The following is a 25,206-nucleotide window of genomic DNA, read 5'->3' on the forward strand; positions in this document are numbered from 1 at the left end:
CCGGCCAATCAGAGAGCGGCCGGTCATTTGACAAATATTTTAAAAATCTAATAGCCGCCACTACGCGTCCCGTCCCCGCTGCTGCTATGTGTAAGTACACTGCCCGGCCAGGTCAGCAGCGCTCACCGCACCCGCCGCCCGCCCCCACCACCGCTGGCCATCGCTGCCCGCCCCCACCACCGCCGCCGCTGCCCGCCCCCACTACTCCTCACCGCCCTGCAGCTCCCCGGGGTTTTTTTTTTACATGGGATAAATCGCATGCGATTTATCCCATGTAAAAAATGGCACATCAAGTGCCAAATTGTATGTGAGCCTCCCGGGGAGCTGCCGGGCGGCTCGCAGATAAATTGGGTCCGACTTGTCCCTAGGACAAGTCGGCCTAATGTATGGGGGCCTTAACTGATGGCTACATGTTAAAAGCACCCACATATTAATATGGATGATGTAATGGTTAGCATGACTGCCTCACAGCACTGAGGTCCTGGGTTCCATTCCCACCATGGCCCCAACTGTGCGGAGTTTGTATATTCTCCCCGTACTTGTGTGGGTTTCCTCCGGGTACTATGGTTTTCTCCCGCATACCAAAAATATACAGGTAGGCTAATTGGCTCCTAACAAACTAACCCTAGAATGTCTGTGTGTGCTTGTACATGTGGTGGGGAATATAGATTGTAAGCTCCACTGGGGCAGGGACTGACGTGAATGTTCAAATATACTCTGTACAGCGCTGCAGAATAGGTCTGCATCGTTTACTTGGTGGCATGGCAGTTGTTTGTGTGCAGTCACTTCTTTTGGCCTCAGAATGGAAATAAATATTGGAAGTAGGGTCGCAGCAAAGATAACCGAAGACGAAATCTTACAGCATCATTTGTGACATGACTTGGTCCCTGCTGTTGTACCCGGTTATTGGCCCTTATTCAGATCTGATTGCAGTACAAATTTGTTCTCAAAATGGGCAAAACCATGTGCACTGCAGGTGGGGCGGATGTAATATGTGCAGAGAGAGTTAAATTTGGGTGGGGTGTGTTGAAACTGAAATATAAATTGCAGTGTAAAAATAATGCAGCCAGTATTTACCCTGCACAGAAACAAAATAACTCGCACAAATCTAACTCTCTCTATACATGTTAAGCTGTGTACACACGTTTTGATATTTCAGTTTTCGATTCGATTTTGCTTATAGAAGCAAAATCGAATCCACATTGAATAGTTTTTAGGACACTTTCGATCTGCATTCGATTCGATGCGCGCTCCCGTTTTCTCAAAATCAAAATGAAAAATAGACTGTGCAGCTAAGGAAATATCGAATTTGATCCAGTAAATCGAATGTGTACACTGTACCTTGAATGTAAATCTAATTTGATATCGAAATCGATATCTAATGCAAAAGTACAGCTCTAATGCCAAATTGAATGGGAAGATATAATGCCAGATCTAATAGAAAATCGAATCTAACATCAAATCTAAAGCAAATCGAAGTGTGTGTGTACACAGCTTAACATCGGCCCCACCAGCAGTGCACATGGTTTTGCCCATTTTGAGAACAAATTTGTACTTCGATCAGATCTGAATAAGGGCCAATGGGGCAGATGTATTAAGCCTTAACAAGAGATAAATGCAAGGGTGATAAGGAGAGATAAACATCCAGCCAATCAGCTCCTTACTGACTTTTTTCAAACACACCCTGTAACATGGCAGTTGGCAGGTGATTGGCCGGACGTTTATCTCTCCTTATCACCCTTGGATTTATCTCTTGTTAAAGCTTAATACAGTTGCCCCATTATGTACAATGCATCCAGAAAGTATTCACAGCGCTTCACTTTTTCCACAATTTATTATGTTACAGCCTTTTTCCAAAATGGAATAAATTAATTTCCCCCTCAAAATTTTACAGACAATACCCCATAATGACAAAGTGAAAAATTGTTGTTGTTTTTTGCAAATTTATTGAAAGTCAAAAGCAAATCACATATACTGAATCACTCATCCATTCAGTACCATAGCATTTTCTATTCTTTTATATAAATAAATAAGCTTGGATCCATTTTGTAGAGCGTGATGCGCTTGTTGAAATGATAGTATTTTAAAGGAAACTAAAAGTCATGTTCAACCCAGAAGAAATAGCTTCTCCTCATACTTTCCTGAAATTGGGACTATTTTTCATCTGCTACTAGAGTTATTGCTCTCTCTGATATGCCGGGTCTGGCCGCAGTGCACGTCACTAGCAGAGTGCCTGTTGTGCACTGGACCTCCACCCTATTAACATAAATCTCACTGCATCATGTCAGCTACAGCATTTGTTTTAGATTTAATAGTTCAGCTCACAGGGTCCTTCTTTGAAACTTTGCAAACCCATTGCTGCATATGTAAGATATTTTTATCTATCTAGCTATCTCAATAGGCTGAGATAAGGGACAACGCTGGTTAAGTATAAATCATTGAAGCGCTACAAACTGAGGTGACTCAAAAAGAGAAAAACTCCTTTTTGGTGCACTCTTAAGGCCCATACACACTGGGCAACTTAGAGCTGAAAGCCGCTCAAAACGGCATGTGTATGCCCCGGTGGTGAGCGCTGCTGCGCGCTCCAGCATCATCACCGGGAAAGACGTTCATCTGCTGGTAATACCAGCAGAGTGGCTTTGAGGACGGCTTTGCATAGCGCTGCACTATGCAAAACCGCCCTCTCCCCTCTGATGTCACCGGGCATTGGGAAAGCCGCTCAGTGTGTATGCACTGACCGGCTTCCCCCCCCCCCCCCCCCCCCCCAGCGATGACAGTGGTCATCGCTGTCCATACACGCTGGGCATAGTCGGCCAGGGTGTATGGACCTTTAAGCTGTGTACACAAGGTGCGATATATTGCTCAGTGTCCCGTTTTTATCAGCAACCAGAGATGGTCGCTGATGAAAAGGAGACTCTGGCGGGGGAGCCACAGAGGGAAACAGCTGCTCCAGCGACCATTAGGGGGCTTAACACCTGTGTCCCCCCCCCCCCCCCCCCCCCCCCAGAGTAAATGATCGCTGCTTTAAAAATATTGCTCACTTTCTAATTCTCACACCTTATTACATTTGGCGCACTGTGTAAGTTACCGTTATATTGTTGCATTCCTGCTTTATGCTCTTTGCTTGGATTGTTCAGTGTACAACCTAATTTGGGTCTTGTATAGGAATACAGTGTATGTGGAATGTAGCGATGTCATTTTAGCTATGATGAATATGTCAGACTGCGCCGCCTGAAGATACCAGGTTTATAATTGTGTATTCATTGATGAAATGCGCAGATGCTATTAATGGGCCATGTACATGCTGCGCTGTAAGCCACCTTCTTTTTAATCAGATGAAGTTGGCTTGCAATAACGCACTGTGCCACTGGATGGTATCTATCAAGTCAGACTGCAGTGATGCTAGTGAGGCAGGTCTAGTCTTATGCAATGCAGCACAGCCTTCCGGCATGTTAAGTAACCATGCTGTGTGTGCTATTGTATAATGACACAGACATGCTGGAAGAGATCGCAGACAGGGAGCGAGCTTCAGAGGAGACACATCTTGTTCATGAACTGTGAATCTCATTCAAGGTGAGTACATGTGTCCTATCTCCGAGGCTGCTAGTTTGCATCTTCATTCATTTCAGACGTCCTCGGAATGTGAAATTATTTAAAGCCCGAAGCTTCACATTTTTTTAGTGTCTTGTCTGGTGTGGCAAAGTCATATCCTGAGCAGGCAGAGCTGGGAGCTGTTTTCTAGGCACTGTCTTTGTTCTAAGTTTAGCATTCGAGTTGATTCCTGGAGGCTCTGTCTTGGTAGGATGGTCAGGATGTGAGCCTTTGCACGGGCCAGTGTGTGCGCTTATTCATTCTCCTAATGTACTGGATATACATGGAGTTTTATTTAGTGCACTGCCATAGTATTCCTATATAAAAGGAGGCTTCCTAACACTTTCTTATATTGCTTTCACTGGTGTCTTTGTTAGAACTGCATGCTGTGTCATGTTATTTATATCTGGACGGGGGATATATTGCTTCCCCTGGCTGTCTGATCAGCGCTGATCTAGTGCTACAGAAGATCCTTTACCGTGAAGCTTACAATTCAGCGTCCTTCTCAGTGTAGTATGGATGCTAGTAAGCCTTCTAGGGATTGTGTAATAGAACATTGTAGCATGGCATATACCATAGGCAGGCTGATGTACATATAATAACAGATTATTATTATCATCATTTTTTGTATTCAAATGATGGCCACTCTGGCACCTGTCTATAATGTTTTTATATTTTTATTTTTAATATTTTTGTAATTTTTTTTTTTTTATTCATTTTTTTTTTTTACTATTTGGTGTGGCAGTCCTTGCATTTCAGGGATGCCAACATTTAGGATGGAAGAAATGTTCTATATGCCAGTGCCTGTTAGTCATACAGTACTATAGATAAGTATACAAGTACACTTTACGGCTGGTGTCACACTTCTATACCAGTCTTTAGTTTAGTTTTGGCCATTCCTAAAGTGGTTCCTTATATGTCTGTAAACGTAACATGAATAAAAGAACAAATATCTTTATTTTACCCTTGTATGAGCAATGGAGTTTATTACGGGCACAGTCTTCTCTTTAGCCCTTTTCCTATACATTTTTTTGTATTTTACGTTTTTATTTTAATGTAGCTTTTTTTTTTTTTTATATGGGAGCTGTACAGTATAGTACTGGGGTTCTATACGCAGTAAAAGCAACAGCACTTTAGCTCACACAAAAGCAAAACCTTATATTCTGCTTAAATTCATTGAGTAAAATTAACCTTTAGCTGTGATTTAGTTGCTCTGTTGCAAATATTTATTTCCGTTAGAGAATATAATGATACGTACAAGTCTAGGGAAGTGGTAAGGACAGGCATAGCTATGATAGATCCCCATCTCCCTGCAGAACCCTGGTGGTGGGGCACGGATAACGCACCTGGGGAGCAGACGTCGGTCTTACCTAACTTCTTGTTCCGTAGACTGGCTACAGACAATTCAGGACTTTATAAGACCAACTGCTGTGGTTTCTGCCCAAATGTCAGGCGGTCATGAAAAATAACATGATCTAAATGAAAAGTATAGTTTTCACAAATGTAAAGGTATATGGGCAATATATGGCTTCTCAGCGACAGTACTCACTAGCCAGAACTCGACCATTTTTGCCCCAATGTATACACGCTGCGGTCAGGTCAGGTGAAAGCTATTTTTGCTTCGTTAGGACCATAGTACGGGTATATTCACATAGGTGCTTTTCTATTCACCTATTTTCTTGTGCTCTGCAGCTTTGTCAGTAGATGTGAAGAGCTTTAATGCTTCATAGAATAGGCACATTATCACCAGGATAAATAACAACACTACTCTTCCTTGCCAGCGATACAGTGATCATCTCTGTTTTTCTCCCTCCGGGTGTTGCTAATAATACACAGAGTATTATTGTAGAGTGATCTAATTATTTGAGTTGCTAAATGCAGGGCTAAACTCTATGTACAGTATAGGCTAATGTAAGACCACTGGTGTGTCAGAGGTATTAGGCAATAGTCAATTGTTACCATCATTATTAGGCAATAGTCAGCAATAAGCAGATCTCTGAATCCGCACACACAAGTTCTACAATGTAGCAGCCGCAGTTTTTGTTCAGTAAACTCGCACTCTGAGAATAATGGTTTCACAGACCGGGTGCCTTTTTATAGATTAGTAGAAGCATAGCATGGTAACCCCGAGGGGTAATCCAAAACACGGCACTCAAGGATTTATAGTAACCGTGAAATTTAGTGTACTACGTTTAGGGGTGCAAACCACCGTCGTCTGGTTACAGCATAGTCTATGTTGTCCCAGTGGTTCCTACTGTGGCTCACACCTCTGCCCTATCACCTGGGCGGCTATTCCACCATCAGGAACCCTGACCCTCTGCCCTGGAAACACTTATATCAGGAAAGCACAGGTGCTGCTAATTAGCCCAACCCTGATCACATCAGTTTTTCTGCTGCTGCTCTAAAATCTGGACCAGATTTTTTTTTTAACATACTTACCTGGTCCTCCCGATGGTCCCACGGTGGCCTTTGGGATCTTCTTTTTTCAGCAGTCACCGGCGCGCCTGTGAAATGCACTCCTGGGACCGTTGAAGACGCTATGAAAAAGAGACCTGGGATTACATCTGCGCATGTGCAGAGCACAGAGCCGGCTGCAGGGCATGCTGGGAGGGATCCGTGACAGATCCCTCACACAGCGCTGCGGTAAGATGTCCATAGGCTTCTGCAGGGAATAGCCAGCGATTTTTTTTTTTTTTAATTTTCTTTTTTTTTAAACTTTTGCTGGCGATTCCCTCCGCAGTGCCACTGCGGAGGGGGGACAGAGCATACAGAAATGCGGTAAAAACCCAGATAACGGGTTTTTACCGCATGTCTGCTTTAGAGAATCTCCCCCCTTATCTTTTCATTGGTAACTGCCCTTTACATCTGGCCTCTGAGAGTGACCACCTTTCCCGAGCAGTAATCAGTAGGATTTTTCTTATGCACTGCTCTCATCTTGGACACAGATGCTGATTACACTGACGTTTCTGTAGCTAAACTCTATGTAAAGGCAGATGGTATACAGTCAGCAATGTGAATTAAGGTAACTCGGATAAAAATAGTAAAACGGAGAAGGAGGAGGAACAGGAGGTTGATGTGTGTATTAGTGAATTTTTGTTCTTCCTCCTGTAAATATGTCTGTACCATGCACTTATTTCCCATGTGCTTCTACAGTATGTACAACAGGTTCTGCAGACTTAATATGGAACACTTCCTGTTTCTTCTACCTGTATCCAGGCAACTTAGCATGTGACTGATGTCCGCTGCTATAAATCACGTTCGTGCTTATACACGGACACTGCGGGGATAATTGCAAATTCATCATCTGGATTTTAAGGTCTGGTTTGAGGTATAGTATGCGTCACGTTCGTATCGATTGTGTGATTACCTCATCATATCATTATTCTACTCGTATCAAGCACCACAAATAAATGGCAGCCCGGCAGATATGCAGAGAAGGCATTTTACATGAATGCAAACAATACTGGTGCGTCACTCAATGGAAATGAAATGCTGCTATATACATATGCCGATCCTTGTGTACATTGCAGAATGTAGCAGAACAAGACACAATGGTTTTATTTATTGTGTTACAGCTGTGGAGAAGAATGCTGATTGGTCACGTCAGATAACGGAAGATGTGCCGGTATAGAGAAATTAATGTTTATAGGGTAATATCATCATCTGCAGTGTGCTGCGATTGGTTGGGTTATTGCACTTTAATCGATCCTCAGCGAACAATTGGCTCTTCTGATCAAGAACTTTGGTTTAGCAATTATTGGATATTCAATTTTTATTCCTACAGGCTTTGTTTAGTGTGTTTTCTCTGCTCTCAGATAAATGGTAATGATACGGTTAATCTGGATTGTCGTCATACTTGAGTAAAAGGAAATGGCCATTTTTAGGGCACTGATTCATCCCGGTGGTGAGTCAGCACGTCACCTCCTGTACAGTTCCACAGCAGCTAGGATACTGCTGCCTCCTGGTGCCGGAGAAGGTGCTCTATGCACAGGGAACGGTTCTCTGGGATGCAGGGCTTGTATTTTTCCTGTAGTGGATTATCCTGCTCAGGGTGTGCACCTTCACACACTGGCGATTTAAGTCCGTTATCCACTGCAAGGAGCTTATTGGGATCTGAGTACTAATCTGTGGATCAGTCAAGGTTCATACATTCTCTTACGGCCAGATTGCACCACCTACTTCTCGGGAAGAGATCTGTCTGCTTAACATGGGGATAGGAAACCTGTAGATTTCCAAACTTTATGTAGTGCCACAAGAGCTGACATGCTCTATTGCAGTGATGGCTAACCTTGACATTCCAGCTGTTGTTGAACTACACATCCCAGCATGCCCTGCATCAGTTTTACTATTTGGCCATGCTAAAACTGATGCAGGGCATGCTGGGATGTGTAGTTCAACAACAGCTGGAGTGTCAAGGTTAGCCATCACTGCTCTATTGCAATAGTGGTCAGCAGGACTTGCTGGTACTTGTGGTCCCAAACGCAGTCTTTAATCAATTGTGCTTTTGGTACTTGTTTCCTAGGATTCAGTATGAAATCCCGGCGGTCGGGATCCCGGCGTTCAAAATCCCGACGCCGAAATCCCGACAAGGGGGGGGACGTGGATCGCCCCCCCTTGCGGGCTCGCTGCGCTCGCCACGCAGCGGGCCCGGTGCCTCGCTACGCTCGGCACACTAATTTGTTCTCCCTCCAGGGGTGTCGTGGACACTCACGGAGGGAGAAAGTGTCGGGATTTCGGCGGTCGGGATTCCGGCGTCGGGATTCTGAACGCCGGGATCCCGACCGCCGGGATTTTAACTGCATCCCGTTTCCTAGGTACGCTCAGTAGTTAATTTATTCACTGCACCCTGAGTGAAATCGCATCGCATGGCCCTTTTTTGTGGCGTGAGATGTGAGATGAGATCTCAGTAGTTCATATGGTAAAGCACATAAAACAGCACCACTCTCCACGTCACCCTGAAGCATGGCGAGCCCTGCATCCTCTGACCTTTTCATACCCCCACTATCCACGTCAGCGTGGAGTTGATTATGTATAGTGTAGTGAGTGCAGCGAGCCACCGAGCCTGAAGCGTGGCATACGCAGCGAGCCGTGCAAGGGGACGCGGAATACATGTAAAGTAATCCGCATACCCTCGCGGGGCTCGCTGCGCTCGCCACACTGTCATCTCATCTGCGATTTCACTCAGGGTGCAGTAAATAAATGAACTACTGAGATCGCATCGCAAGGCACAAAAAGCCATGCCATACGATGTGCGATGCGATTTCACTACGCAGAATAGCCCACTAAGCAAATAGCTTAGTGGGCGCCCTGCTAGGAAACAAGTACCGTGCTTTTTTCAGCACTGGTTCATCCGCATGTTCTCTTGCACTTCTTCTGGTCTGTGGTAAGATTTTTGCAAGCATGGTTTTTTTTTTAAGTCACATGAGCGGTGCAGGGTCATATGACTCTTACTGTGCAGAATATTAAAGTTCTGTTGACACATGTAGTCTCAATAAATTGTCTGCTGTACTGGCTTATACCTCTCGTTAGTTAAAAAGAGCATATGACTGAGTCAGTGACCTAAGACGGTGTCTGTCATTCAGTTGGGTTTTTTCTGTGGTGTGCGGCACACGCTTGTTCCCTTTTGGGACATTCAAATCCTGATTGCTACCTGTAGTTACAGCGGAGTGGTGAAATGCTAAATCACCAACCAGTGCACAGAGAAGGAAAGATATGTTTTAAACACATTTATTTCCCTCTGTTTCCTATTACAGCTCAGAAAATCATTTCCCAGAAATCTTTTACTCTGCATCGACAATCTCACATTCCAGAAATGCATCGAATGTGCGCTCCTATAACTCCTGCGTGGCGGAGGTAGAATGTCTTTCAATTCACAAGGACCCTGTGATATCACTGTGGCATTTCCTATACATAAAAATCAGGCTTGGAAGATTGGAGCTCAAATAAATGCAAGCCGTACACTGGAATGTAGTGAAATTACTGAGCTGAGATGTGTGAGATTGTGTAGTATCGCCGTTGTCACGTGACTTGGTTTATTACTCCTATCTAGATTGGTAGTGTTTGCTGGGTTCATAGAGTTTATCTGAGCATTTATCAGTGGCACACCTTTTACGAACACAGTAACCATGCTTTCATAGGGGTATTCACTGTAATCACATCTTATAACTCATCTTTACAATGCATTTATTTGTAGATGAATTGTGTTGAGACAAGGGCCTCATTATTCCATTCAAATTCTCAAAATGTTCCTGGTAAGCTGCGCTCTCAAGTCCTGCACGTCCAGCCTCAAATATAACACCTGAGTGTCTAACCCTCTACCACAGCGAGCCTCCTACGTCTTCCACCAAGTATGTGGGACACTGCCTAATACACTGTACAGCCAGCCTCATACATGTTACACCTCAGCTGACACACACTTGGGGCCTTATTCTAGTTCACTCTTTCTGACAAAATCCTTCTTAGATGGACAAAACCATGTGCACTGCAGGTGGGGCAGATGTTACTTGTGAAGAGAGAGTTAGATTTGGGTGGGGTTTTACTTCAAAGTGAGATCTATATTGCAGTGTAAAAATAAAGGATTTTGTCAGAAAGAGTGAACTAGAATAAGGCCCTGGATGTGTTCCTCAGCAGACTACTGAGGTGTATAGGTCATTGAGGTCTAGTCCTTCAGGACCCATGGGACTCAATGCTCAATGATGCAACAGACCTCTTCAGTGAATAGAATAGAATAAATGCAGTGAACCCTGTTTGTCTTAATGATGTACTAGAACTCTGAGCTATTCACTTAAGTCATTAGTCAATAACCTACCTGAGCTGCGGTTTCCAAATGTTACATATCTGGCCTAAGCATCGTCTCAGCTGAGCTGCCATATTTAAGTGCTGCACATCAAGCCTCAAATGTCCCAGTTGAGCCGCCATCTCTAAATCCTGTACACCCAGCCTAAATCTCCCACCTGGGGTCCTATTACTGCACATCAAGCCTCATAAATGTTCCATCTGATGTCTCTAAATCCTGTACATCATGTCTGAATCAATTTCCTGTTTACTATTTGCTTTTCTGATAAATGGTTCCTATGTTCTGAAGTTCTCCTGTCATATGACTCAAAGCTCATCGCAAATGAAAATACATAACCACATCTTTTGATTGTGTTTTTAATACCATTGATATAACAGACTTAACACACCCATGCAATGTCTTTACTGAGAACAATGTTGTTATTTATCTCAATTTAATTCTTAGAATGATATGTAACCATTCACTTACAATGTATTTCCTGTATTATTCAGATTCCCTTCTATAGTTATTCCCCTTTTTAGGACAGTACGGCTGTGTATCGCACCAATGAGAAAAGGACTCCCAAACTTTAATTAGGGCGAGGCTGCTGTTGTAGTGACTGTTGTTGTCTCCAAATTTTCCAGCTGGGGTTCTGAATTACTGTAGATCAAATCTAGTATTCAGAGGAATCTTTGAAATGAGACCGATAAATGGTGCTTTCAGCCACCCCAACAAACATGAATCCTAAAGTCGTGTACACACGGCTGCGATAGGGGCTGATGTCGCTTGGAATATGGTCACTGGGGACCATATTGCCAGTGATGGGAGTGTGCCCCGGCGATAAATCGCCGGGTGCGCGCTCCCGTTTTAAGCCCGTTCTAATCCTGCGACCAGCTGATTACCTCTGTGGCACCGCCGGCAGAGGTTGCTTTTTCTCAGCGACCATCTCTGGTCGCCAATGAAAAGGGGGCATCGAGCGATATAGCCCAGTGTGTATGCACCTTAAGTTATACTCCTTAACCAGTTGGTTCCTTACGTTTGCTCGGACGTGCACGGATTAAAAAAAAAATATATATTATTTTTTTTTTTTATTTGCATAGACTTTCCTATCTAACTGCGGCTATTCTCTGATAGTTCTTAGACCTGTTTTGCCGCTGCAGTTTCACTTTTTAGAAAAGGCTAAACTGCATTGGCGAAAAATAACAAAACAATAGTCAAAAAGGGCCGCAGTTCTGACAATAACATGTGGATCGGCAAATAATTCAAGCAGCCGAAAAATCAGCACTTTAATTGAATAGGTCTTAAATGGTGAAAAGTGGCTTGCACGTCAAAGGAGCATAGACTCATTCTTTTATATCATAGCGGTGGTATGAATCCAGTTTCTAAACATTCCATGTTTATAGTGCGTGTCTAGATTTCCTCGTTCTCTGCTTGCACAGCTTTTAGCGTATCTAATAAGTTTTATTATTAATATTTTATTTTTTCCTTTCTGTGTGTAGAGCAGAGAAAATGACTGACCTTAATCTATAACCCCTAATAGTAATGTCACAATAACGACAGCGCTGAATAATCAGTAACCCAAATCAATGTCCTTTCAGTTGTGCAGACAATGTAAGCTCTAGGACAGGTTGCCAGCCAGAACCCAGTGAACTGTGCACGTCATTCTTTACTGTCTTGTGTAGCAATATACCCAGATACCTATAGCTGGACTGAGATTCTAAGTGTTCTTATTTAAGGAAATATTTACAGATGGAGCCATCCTCATCTAGCCCTTTAATAGGATTAAGTTAGGATTAAGTTAGTAATAGGATTACTCTGCTAATCCCCTACTGCAGGCATGTCCAAACTATGGCCCTCCAGATGTTGTGAAACTGCAAGTCCCATCATGCCTTGCCACAGTTTTGCTATTAGGGAATGCTAAAACTATGGCAAGGCATGCTGGGATGTGTAGTTTCACAACATCTGGAGGGCCACAGTTTGGACATGCCTGCCCTAATGTATTGTTCTATATTGTATTGTATTGTATTGCTGCTGAGAACAATAGGCCTTGGATACCCATGGCTATCCAGAGATGGCTAGATGAGGATGGCTCATCTGTATGTGTATTATATTTCAGTTATTGAGCATCTCTCCATGCGTAGAGGTATAAGAATGTTTGTTTCATTCTGGCTTTGAATTGAAAGTATTTTTTTTTAAAATCTCCACATCACCCTTCCAGGTTCCACTGAAGACCAAAAGTACAAAACTTGCCAGTCCGGATGCCAAGGCAGGCCAAGCCATCTCTCTGACCCCTGTGGCTATCTCTCTCTAACCCAGGGATACTGCAGTGTTGTAACCCACCAGCCAGGCTCAGCCAAGGCCAGACAGTAGTAGACACTGCTCCAGCGATGGGCATTGGGCGGAACCCCTCATCTAAAGTGATGGAATCCACAAACTCAACCGATGGGACATACGAGGAGGAACCAAAACATACAACCTTTTTCACCTTGCCGGTAAGCCCAAAGGTACTTTTCATACATTCAATGGTTTTATAAAGGCAGCCTAGAAGACCACAGTTCAGTGCACTAATCTCTCCTCCTTTTAGACTAATAAGTACAGTAGGCTAGCAGCTGGAGTAGTTCACGACTTGAGGCGTTATTTTTTGCAGTGATCTTAAAGAACAACTCCGCCCATAAATAACTGTTGCAGCATTTCTGCCTCACCCCAATCCGTTCTGTCCACCTTTGTGAGAGAGAATCTTAACCACTTCTACAATACAATGGTATGAATTGAGTTATGCATGAAAAGGATTATTCATGACAGATTTCTTCTGCCCTTCCATTCCAGAGGTAGCCCTAGGCTAGCCTGTATATTACAGGCGTCCGTTGCTTTGCTAAGTTCCATCAGATGTAATGCATTTGAATTGTAGGTTTACACACCTATAGAAGGGAAAGTTCAAGGAAGGGCAAAGATTTCTTAGCAGAGTTAATCGGTACTTTCTAAGATATTTAAAGTTGGACAGGAAATAGTCATTTATGGGTTATTTTCAGGAGTCATAAGCACCACAACCTTTACTAAAGGAGCATCATAAAAGGTTTGATAACTGCTCATTGGGGACGCTGGTTTGACTCATCCTGTAAAGTTTATAACTGAACTGATAAGGAACAGATTATTGTGGTATGATGTCTCTGCTAACTTTGCCTTTTAAGTTAGCCGTGACACAATGGAATTCTTTTGAATAAAGGAGGTAATGTGACTGTTGGGCCAGAGCTAAGTTCACCTTGTGTGACGACGCAGGACCTGTTTCAGGCAGACAGTTTTGCGTACATCTAAGGCAGGGGTCCTTTTAATATAGCTCATAAAGTGCCCACTCAGTATTCATATAATAATAGGCATTTGTAGTAATGCTCTTTTACATTGGTTTGGCACTAAAAGCCATTGTATGTTTTATGTCAATAGCCTGCATTATTTTCTATTTGGTTAGTCCTAAAATGTCATCCAGTTACAGTATTTAAGAACCAGTACAAAATATTTCCGGCATGTATGTTTAGCAATCAATAGGAAATCAATGATGTGTAAATTTTCTGCTTTAAAACCAAGACAGCCCAATATATGTCTCAATTATTATTATTTTTTTAATCAAATGATCTTTTACTAGTTTAACCAATCCATATAAAACCAGACAGATCTTTCATCAACTGTAATTCACACAGTAATCAAACGTAACAGATCAAAGTACTGACATGCAAAGCGTACTCAAAGAACGGGATGCAGTTAGTATCCCGGCGGTAGGAATCCCGACCGCCGAAATCCCGGCACTTAGTCCTTCTATGGGTGTCCACGACACCCATAGAGGGAGAATAAATTAGTATGCAGAGCATAGCGAGGCACCAGGCCTGCTGCTTGGCGAGCGCAGAGAGCCCGCAAGGGGGGGCGATCCACATACCCCCCTTGTCGGGATTTTGACCGCTGGGATTTCATACCGATCCCTCAAAGAACATTAGATAAGGATTGTACTATAAATATGGGGAGCCCACAGCGCCAATCAAAGTGTCTAACGCAAGCCACCTGCTCTAAGGGTCTGCCAATAGAGATGTCCCCTTACCTAATCTTAATGGGCGTCATCTGTCGCATTTAAAGTGGTATTTTGTCAACTTGTTAACAGATCCGTAGGATCTATCGCAAAGCAGGCCCATGCCACTGTAACTTTTGCCATGGTGATAAGGTGACATGCAGACTTATCCTATGGCCTAATAGAAAAAGAGAAGTGAGTGTTGACCTAATATCATCCCACATCCCTGCAAAGAAAACACTACCAGATAGTGCCACAACAGATGCCAAAAACCAGATCCACTCTGTATTGGGCATAGAAAAAGACCTACTTATAGAAAACACATGGGGTGGTGTATTTCATAGAACCCCAAATTTGTAACCAGTGCTTATCCGAAATGGCGCCTATCTGAGCCTCGCATTTAAATTTTAAGGGGGACTAGTGACTCCCCCCAACCATAGATTTAATCGGAGATGATAATTATGGAGGAGAGGAATTACCATATTTGTACGGTTCTGCAGGTCTAATTTGTAATATATGTAAAAGGCTTTGTTCGAGAAATCAAATTCACTTTGCACCTAAGAAAAGATTTAGAAAAACCCTCACAAAACCGTTGACCCCAGGCATAACCCCATTTCGTATCAGTGGAGCGTTTCAGTAGTTCAATTGTAGGAATTGTTCAACCAAAAGGGATAGTCTTTAACATAATCTGTCCAATCAAAGTATGAACGTAACGCCAGGTTAGGAGGGAGGCCAGACACAGCAGCAAGGAGGGAGGCCAGACACAGGGAGACCATATATTTACCCTCTGTTTATAATTAAAGGTAATGATGTCCATTTTGATATACATACACTGTAATCTGAGGAGTAATCCATACTCCCAGGTACTTAAACCGTGAATTCCTCCATGTTTGGCAGGGAGATTGATTTGTTTTAGGAGACAGCCAGAAATTCTGAATTCAATGTAATTTTGGGAGGGCCTGTATTTCTCTGCCTTATGACATGAGGTTACATGTGGGACTGCAGCCTTATCCAGAACTGGGGAATGAATATTTTCCCTGAATTGGAAGCGGCTTTCATCACTCTACAGAATTTATTAGCATCTCCAAATCTCCTTTTTATAATAAGATATACTATTCTTCATCTGTTTCCTATTACAGTATGTTAGTATAGGCTGTTAAGGTGCATACACACTGGCTGATATTGCCCAGCATGTACGCTGACCGATCATGGGGAAAATCGCTGAAAACCGCTTAAGTGCACACACAATGAGCGTTTTTTGCCAGTTTTAGCATTTTTTTTCCCCAGGGGTGGATGACTTTCCATAGCAGGACACTGAAAAGCTGTCCATCCTGACTCCCATCTGCTGGTAATACCAGCAAATGAGCATCGGTGGCTGGTGGTGATGCGGGAGCGCGCATCATCGCTGCCCTGTATACACGGGGCAGGTTTTGAACCGAAAGCAGCTCAAACAACAAAACTGAGCTGCTTTCAGCTCAGTCACCCAGTGTGAATGGGCATTTAGACTGTTGTTCTGCCAGCTACCTTTCTGGGTTATGTACAAGTTCATATGTACTATAAAGGTCTCTTTTTATGAATGCATTTTGTTGCCTCCTACAGATAAAAGGTTGTCGCCATCTGCACACAACACAGGAGCAATGATATTTGAAATAATCCTTTTTTTTTTTTTTTTTTTTTAGAACACATAATTTTATCTGCTGCATGCCCTAGATCTGCTGCTTTTATCCAAGTGTCTGGTTGCCATAGAAACCTCTTCCTTTGCTGCTCTATCATTCTTAATGGTTTGGGGAGAAGATCCTGCCCCATTTCAGCCCCATCTTAACCCTTATCCCACCGCGTGTGACATTATGCAGCCGTTCTAACACCCCTAAATGTGCAGTTATTGTAATGTACCATCCTATCAAAATACTTCAGTGCTAAGTGACTTATGAAACTGGATTCCCCCAGCACCTCACTTATTCATAGTTCCCTGTGTGTGTGTGTGTGTGTGTGTGTGTGTATGTTTGCATACTGTATGTTGCTTTAAATGTGAATTGTGTAACAGGAATATACAGTTTATCATCTCTTACTGAAGCAAAAGTCTGTTATTGGTCACCTGAATAGAACTAGAAACCACCTTGTTCTCCTATGAAATGTAAATTGGTATTTAATAAACGTCTCTGTAATAAAGCATATCTGCCCCGTTATGGGTTAATGAGCTGACTTGTGGCCGGTTTCAGTGCTAGGAGGAAAGCGGCTATCAGGGTCATTGGTGAGCTCATCGCACATTGTTTCCTGGGTAAAAGTTCAGAGAAGTTTTAATTGGAGACTATAAAGAAGATAAGAATATTCACACACAGAAGCCAGAGCTATTGCACGTGGCTAGATCGGACTCCGGGACCAATTCAACAATCCCTGCAGATCTAGAAAAATCACAGATTGAGATCTTTGCAGATCTGCACACGCACGCCCGTGAACTGCATTGAAAAAAAATTAGAACACCAATCATGGTGCAATAAGGGGCAGTTGTGCAGTGACCAACGTTTGTATGGCGGCGGCCAACGTTTTTGTGGTCGTGGTTCAGACAACTCAGCCGTTGCGACCTGAAACATGGCTGGACTGTATCTGGCTTTGTGTAGTGCAGCTCTAGCTTTTTAGCAATGTGGCCACAAAATGTAGCAAGCGCTTGCTAGACCCGCACCTTTATGAAAGAATTTAGTTCCTGCTCATGTCTCCCAATTCCAGCTATAGTACAATGACTGCTTACAGAGGAGTCTGATCACCAATCAGTCACAGTACAAAGAGATCTAATGCCTTATGAAGGGCATCAGCCTCTAGAAACAGTGAAGTGCTAAAAGTCATGGGAGAGGTGCCTAGTATCATCTAGAACCCTCTCTCGTCCAGCAAAGTGGGACATCTCAACATGGCATTGTTTCCATAAGCGAGCAGAAGATCTCTGGAGCAATGTTAACTTACAGTATGCTACCTGAATAGCTTTCCAGAATTCCCTACCATTAGTAGGTGCAAATGTACCCTCTCCACCACGTTCCATAAATGCTTGATTTGATTCATGATGAGCAAAAGTGTAGTGGCCACACCATTTATCGGATCTCTCGAGAATGCTCCTCAAGCCAATTCTTGAATGCTTGGGTTGGTTGATGACACATTCGGGCAGACATGTGAACCTAACCCATGTAATGTGAACATACCCCACACCATTATGTAACCATCGCCAGCCTGTGCGGTGCCTTGTTGAAAACTGGTGTCTTTGGTCTCATGAAGTCTTCGTCACACCCAAACATTACCATCCGCTCAAAACTGCTGGAGCCACATGTTGTAGTCCTCCTGGGTGCAATTGTCGCAGTGTCTGATGTCCATGGTAACAGAAGCACTCTGGTGGGTCTTCTCCTACATCCCATGGAAGCAAAAGAACATCTTCTGCATTGACTGTGTATAGGACTTGAGCCAGTGTATCTCTTCAGTTACCATGGACAGTTCTGCTTAGATGCTACTGGTCACGATCATCAAGCCCCCGTGGTTGGCCACTATGCTGTCCAAGGAGCCTGGTATTCCCAATACACAAATGACAATGTACATCGAGAAATGTTGAATGTATTCACAACTTATGAAATGAGATGTCCCGCCCATCAGGCATGCCCCCGTTTATTTCATATCGCTTTGCCATGAACAGTCGACTCGGGTTTCGGACTGACATGCCAAATTACAACAAATGTAAGTTTGGGTATTTCCGAGACACCACGTACAGTGACACCTCCTATTGTTCCTTTTACATACTGCTTTCCCATGACATTAGTCACTTCATTGTACACTGCTCATCCCTATCTAAGCTGCTTACATTGCGAAGTTCCGTTCGCATTGTCTGAGAGCATTATCCTTTTTCCATACTGTTCGATGAGTTGGACGAGGAGCCAAGTGGTCCTCCAATTAAATAATACATGATAGAGAATATCCTGATCATAAACAGCATTGGTTGTTGGATAGTGGAGTTTTCAATAAAAAAAAAAAAAAAAGAAAATAAATCTACATAAATCAAGCCTTACTTTCTATTTGAAAGTAAGGGTTGATTTATGTAGATTTATTTATTTTCGGGTGTGATTTGTATTCCTCAGCAGTAAAAATGAGTGCTCTTTAAAAGTCAGGCAGTGAAAGGTGCTGAGTCATTACATCGCAGTGAAAGTCTATGTGGCACAGGGCTATGTTAGTTTTGTTACATGTCATCTGCCTGGAATGCTCCTTATCGTGTGGTGCATAAAGCCTTTACTCCTACATCTGGATCTGCCAGGGACAATGGGACTATTTATTAATGTATGCATTAAAGAGACACTGGCAATTTAAAGAAGCAGTACTTTCAAGGAAATACATCTGTGATTATTAGCTCAGTTAGGGCTGATGTCTTCCCACGGACTGACCACCCTGAGTTTGGTGGATCCTGCCCTACTGGAGAGGACACAGATTCCATGTCTGTGTCCAGTCAAAAGGTCGACACTAACCATGTTGACATGTTATAATGCCCTCACCACAATGTAGACATGGTTCAGAATGTGGACAAGTTCACAATGCCGTCGTCTGAACTGTGGCCATGTGAAATGTTCATAGTCTGAGGGTGCAGAAGGTTAGGTTTAAGTATCTCAGAGAGGATTGGAATTAGCCTGTGGGAAGAGGTTAGGATTTTAGTGTTGGGCACTAAGAGGAGTGATAGGTGTAAGGATCATGATTCGGGATAGTGAAATCACCACCAGAACCCACGTGAATGCTGGGACTTGGAAGTGGATGCTGGTGCCGCTGGGATAATATTTAACATCCTAGACCACCGGGGACTATTTTTCGACCGTTCATAGTGTTGTCCCATCATCCATGTAGACATGATGACTGTCAACATGCTGTGTGCCAACAGTTTCACTGTCAAAATTCTCACGTCGCCATGGATGCACACACAACGGTTGTCCATATGTACCCAACCCAAGGATTTGTAGGCATCTTGAGGTCACCTTTAAAAGAATCACAAAACAAGTATAGCGTGCTCATCAGTGTAGCAATGAGGTAGCTACTACTCTCTAAAACGTTTCCTAAGGACAATCTGGATGAGCCCCAAGACTCCGAGGAGAATAGGCCCGATTCAGACCCATTTGTTTAGGTCTGAATTTGGCCCCGATTTCGATGATAGGGGTCTGCCCTGTGCGAATGCTTTCGGCGTGTATCTGAACTTTAGTAAATGAGAAGACCACCATAGAACTCATGACTATATAGGGCCGAGTTCTATCAATGGTGTATTCATCCGTACACCTGAATTTGTCTGAGCTTGCCGTATATAAATACGGAAAATATGCCGAATTTGGCTGATGGTAAATTAGCCAATTCTAATATACCAGTCGTATTTCACATTGAATGGGTGCAAATAAGTGCATTCGTACCCATTCAGTCTTAGTGAATTTCTCCCCATAAACCCAATAAGTGTACAACAATGGAAGCCATGTGAACCACTAAGGTTACTTTATGGGAGAGAGTCACAGACACGGATGCACAAGTAACTTGTACATCTCACCCAGAGTCTGTCATTTTCATTTTCCATGTACAGTTTAGGAAATAACGGCCAGTGGCAGCTTCCCTCTCGTCTCCTGCATATGCCAGCTGAGATAAATGTCCCCCTGTATGTGGCTGAGTACTTTGTATACTCCATGTGGGAATACTTGAACTAAATTGAAATACATTTGGTATTCCAGATATATAGATTTGGGGGTTAAAGGCACTGGGCAGGTCTCATCACATTTACTTAATTCAGGCATTCCATAATTCTCGATGAACTGGGTGATATGAAACTCTGGCATCACATTGGCTCCTGGGCGAGAGATACTATGACACTTGCGCTTCTGGCATTCCTGGGCCCTGCTAGTGTTGGTGAAAGATAACTGCACACAGAGGCCAATAACTGTCATATACTGACCGTATTTACACCATGCCAGATAATGATCGCTCCTATTGTTCGCAAGTGTTGTGTAATCAGTGACCAAAAGATCGCCTTGTGTGGCAAGACCTATAACTAACACTGTATTCTTGTTATTGCATTCTTTCTTATATTTGCACCATGCCGAGTTTCTCCATCCAGTCTCCTAAGAATAGATAAACTGACAAAATTAGGGAATTAGTAACATGACATGCATATATTGTTTAAGCACAAATATTAGCTACTTTATGTAATGATAATTGTCCCCCTACTCCTTACAGCATGCGATGCGATGCTATTTTAGCACAAAACGTACCCTATAATCAGTATGTGTATGGGCACCTTCAGGCTCTTTCATGCGTTCTGTGTCCCCAGATGAATCCGTACACTGACTGCATTGTCAATTTGCCTTCCTCAAAGCCGTGTCATTTTATTTTATAAAAACACAATTGTCTTTTATTTGATTAAAGTTTTGTTGTTGCCTAGATGTGCTGCAATCCTACTTGTTATGATGGGAGGTAAGAGCCTGAATGTGACATCCGATTGGACACGTGCCTGGCCACCTGTCACATCGCTATAGACCTCGTCCCATAATTTGCTGCTCGCAACTTGTCCTCAGTCCTTTCTGCTTTGTTAGCAGCTCCTTACCAAGCTGTCAAATGTGGCACTTCGAATTACAGAAGTCAGATGTCATTAATAATACAGCAAGAACACCAGGGAACGGGTCACCTAGTGTATCATTATGCAAGCAGTGTAATAAGGCCGCAATCTGCATTGCCATTCAGTGGAGTCCAGCGTATAGGTTATAGACCACACCTGCACTATTATGTGATGTTCTTGTTTCCATCGTTGTGGCTGCCTGTGACAAGTGGTGCAATCCTAATCTGTAATTCACTCATTTCAAAACCATTTCACTCCAATTGGGTCTTCCGTGAATGCTGTGGTGGAACCTTTTTGATTTACATCTAAAGAGATTTAGGGCAGATGTATCAAGCTTCAAAAAGTGATAAAGTGGAGAGCGGTATACAAGCAGCCAATCGGCTCCTACCTGTTATTTTTCAAACCCAGCCTGTGACATGGCAGGTAGGAGCTGATTGGCTGGCTGTTTAGCACTTTCCATTTTTATCACTTATGAAGCTTGATACATCTGGCCCTTAAGCTAAAATGAGGCGGATGAGGGGCGGAAGACTATATGGTAGCAGTTGACAAAATGTAAAAGAAGAATTAAATCTACACATCGGTGCTGATTCTTGGTACCTGCATCAATGCCGCACTCCACTGCATTCCGAAGCACAGAATTACACTGGTAGCCATGCCATGTGATAAAGTTCCCAGAACCGCTCGCTGGTACAGTCCAGGGGGCACTTGCCCAGTGTGCAAGCTACCAATTCACTAGTCATATGTCTGAGGTAATAACCTAGACAGACTGAACCCCAAATAAAACTCATGCTGCCTTTACATTGCAGTAGATTACCGTTTTAAATACCGTTTAAGTACCATTCACATTGCAGTAATACCGTTTAAACCCCTCGTATCCCCTGGTACCTGTCCTGCCGCCCCCCCCCCCCCCCCCCCCCGTACCTGCCAGCTGGTACCCTCGCTTCCCCCCCCTTGCCCTGGTAGCTTGCTCCCCCCTCCCCCCCTCCCCTGGTACCTTGCAGCTGGTACCTTGCATCCGGACAGCAGAGCAGCATGGTAGGCAGGGTAGGCAGCGGGCATTCAAGGGCTCCTAGTCGGCCAGACTGATTGCTGAAAGCATCATGCAGGAGGAGGCTGGTGCACAGACAGCGGGGGTACTGGGGATCTGGGTAGCGCGTCCGTGCTCAGGAGGAGGACGCGGAGGAAGGTCCATTAGGAGATTGCCATGTCATCGGCGGGGGTCCCTGCCGCGAATGGGAAATAGCGGAGCCGTTCATTAAATATGCGCATATTCAACTCTTATAAATCAACTCTGGCGCTTTCCCACTGCAGCCTCAAACGTTTAGAAATGGTAAAAAAATGGCAATTTACCGTTTAAGACCTGCAGTGAGAAAGGGGCATCAATGTCTAAAAATATGTGACCTATCATTCATGTGACCTGTAAGTGTTTTATATAACAATACTACCAATGATTTCTCTCAGATTCTGCTGTCTCATGCTTCATATTTTTGATTTCAGGTGGTGATAAATGGAGGTGCTACGGCCAGTGTTGATCAAGATACTGAAGACACAGAACTAATGGCCATTTACACGACAGAAAGCGTGATTGCGGAGAAGGTGCGTGCTGGTTGTAAATGTTTTACGTCTGAAAATGAACAGTGGGTAGTTGCCATAGCACCATGCTGCTTTGATGGCACAGAGGGGTAGATTTATTAAGCTCGGTGAAGTGATAAAGTGTCTGTTTTTTATCACCGGCCAATCGGTTCGTTCCTGTAATTTTTCAAACCAAGCCTGTAACTTCACAGGTAGGAGCTGATTGGCCGGTGATAAAAACCAGACAGTTTATCACTTCACCGAGCTTAATAAATCTGCCCCAGAGTGTGGTAACCCTTGTGATAGGTTAATTCCTCTAAATCCAGTGATGGTTGCTTCCACAATGGTGGCACTCTAGAGAAATTATATGCAGAGCACACATGTGCGAATGTAACATAAAAACCTCACAGATACGTTCCTCTTGCAGCAGTACAGGCTATTAAATATACATTATATATGATTGCTAACAGTGACATATTTACTTAACGCTCCCACGTATCTCCCTTTCCATATGACTGTCACCTTATTTACACACACACATATATGTTTACTTAAATTTTACTGTAGTTAAAACTTTTGTTCCCATATTAACGGGATAAATCTGTAACGGTTTCCCTGTTCCGGACCTAAAAATAAGTATTCGTGTGGAAATCATGACCCAAAAACTCTCGTTCATACAACTGGTCCCATTTTGGAATTCTGCAATGATGGCCCTGTGTCAGAAAAGTTTGTTTTATGAAAGATGAGAATATAAGAGAGATGTATATGTAGCTGTTCTGCTAATCTATAATATCTCCTCTTTTTGTGAGCGGCCTTTTCATATTCCTGTTTAAAAAAAAAAAAACTGTAATATTGCTTTCAAATGTAGAATTAAAGAGTACACATAGAAACAAAATGTGATGGCAGATGAGAACCACTTGGCCCATCTAGTCGGCCCCTTTTTTAACCATATTGTTACCTCAAACCCTATTTGATCCTTATTTGTTTGTAAGGATATCCTTATGTCTAGCCCATGCATGTTTAAATTGCTATACTGTCTCTCTAATACAGTGGTTCTCAACCTTGGTCCTGAGGACCCCCCAACAGTTTGCGTTTTCCAGGTCTCCTCACAGAATCACAAGTGAAGTAATTAGCCTCACCTGTGGATCTTTTGAAAATGTGTTGGTGTATAATGAGTGCACCTGCAGGGTGAGGTTGAGAACCACTGCTCTAATGGGAGGCTATTCCACTTGTTCACTACCCTTTCTGTGAAGTAAATCTTCCTCAGGTTTCCCCTGAATCTCCGTCCCTCCAATGTCAGTGCCTGTCCTTTTGTTCTAATTCTCACCTTCTTTTGAAAATTGTTTACAGTACCTCCCTGACCTTGTTATAATCCTGGCTATATTTAAGTCTCCATCATGTCCCCTCTTTCCCTTCTCCTCCAAACAATATATGTTAAGAGCTTTCAGCCTTTTCAGGTAAGTTTTGTCAATTAGGCCATGCACCATTTTAGTTGCCCTTCCTTGTACAGTCTCCAATGTAGTCATAATCTTCAGAAGATATGGCCTCCAGAACTGAACACCGTATTATAGGCAAGGCCGTACTAATGTCCTATACAGTGGCATTATTCCTTCGATCTACACTCTGTGTATTTATTACATATCAGTCAATATATGGATAAAATACTAGAGGTTAATATAGTGTTCATTCTAGCACCCGCCATATTTGGAGACCCATGCAGTTCCTCTTCCCTGCCTGGAGTGTCGCTGTCTGCTGTAGTGCTTCTAACACAGAGTGGTCTGTATATCAGCTCTGATATGCAAACCAGACCTGTGCTAGAAACACAACAGCAGACAGCGACACCACAGGCAGGAAGAGGAACTGCATGGGTTTTCAAATATGGCGGGTGCTAGAATGAACACTATTAATATATCATAACTCCCAACATGACCCATTCCAGGAGGGACACAATAGTCTGTTTCTGGACTTCCCTGTTAATATATGATTACCATCACCTGTTTTAAACAGGTTCACGGATAAAAAAAGGTTTTTCACCCCAGGTGATCGAAATCATACAGTAAGAGGGAAGTCCAGGAACAGGGCATTGTGTCCCTCCTGGAGAGGGTCATGTTGGGAGGTATGATATATTTTTTGTATTCCAATTCACTGGTACCCAGAACCCCCAGTATGTACAGCGGTTGGCCAAGGTCATGTCCTGTAAAGGGAGCTGTTATGACCGGGCGCAGGCAGCAGCTCTGCTTCCGCCACTTACAAGTCTATGATTGCAGTGCTTGTTAAATGTTGACATCACTACTGGTATTGTAGGTCGGAAAAGAGATTGTTGAACCAGAAACAGCTCTTAAGTGCGCACCTGGCACTCAAGTTGCTCAGGCATTGATGGAAATGATGAATTCCTGACGTGGGTGCACACTCTTTGAAGACATTACATCTCTAAGTCTGAATGTGCCATGTTCCCTTCAATGTGTCAGCATTGAGTGATTTGCTCACAATGAATGTTAGCGTTACTTATCTGTGTGCCCCACCTTCATAGTACTATTCCTTGCATAACACGGAATTATAGGCGATGCTGTCACAATTTGGCAACCTTAGCCGCACGAGACAGGACTTGAAGGTGCA

General features: G+C 43.3%; 1 protein-coding gene across 6 annotated transcripts in view; it reads left to right on the forward strand.

Moving 5' to 3' along the window:
- Positions 1 to 25,206, forward strand: part of SLC23A2 (solute carrier family 23 member 2) — a 117,388-nt gene that overhangs the window by 50,771 nt on the left and 41,411 nt on the right. For 4 of the 6 annotated variants that reach the window (XM_083184568.1, XM_083184566.1, XM_083184565.1 and 1 more), the window contains 2 exons: positions 12,585 to 12,870; positions 22,516 to 22,614. In XM_083184568.1, coding sequence (XP_083040694.1) covers positions 12,754 to 12,870; positions 22,516 to 22,614 — 216 coding nt within the window. In that variant the 5' untranslated portion in view covers positions 12,585 to 12,753. Of the gene's footprint in view, positions 1 to 3,414; positions 3,574 to 12,584; positions 12,871 to 22,515; positions 22,615 to 25,206 lie in introns of those variants that run through there. The other 2 variants (XM_083184567.1, XM_083184569.1) reach the window with 2 other exon arrangements.

This window comes from Crinia signifera, chromosome 4 (assembly GCF_055691185.1).
Source record: "Crinia signifera chromosome 4, ASM5569118v1, whole genome shotgun sequence".
Classification (NCBI taxonomy): Eukaryota; Metazoa; Chordata; class Amphibia; order Anura; family Myobatrachidae; genus Crinia; species Crinia signifera.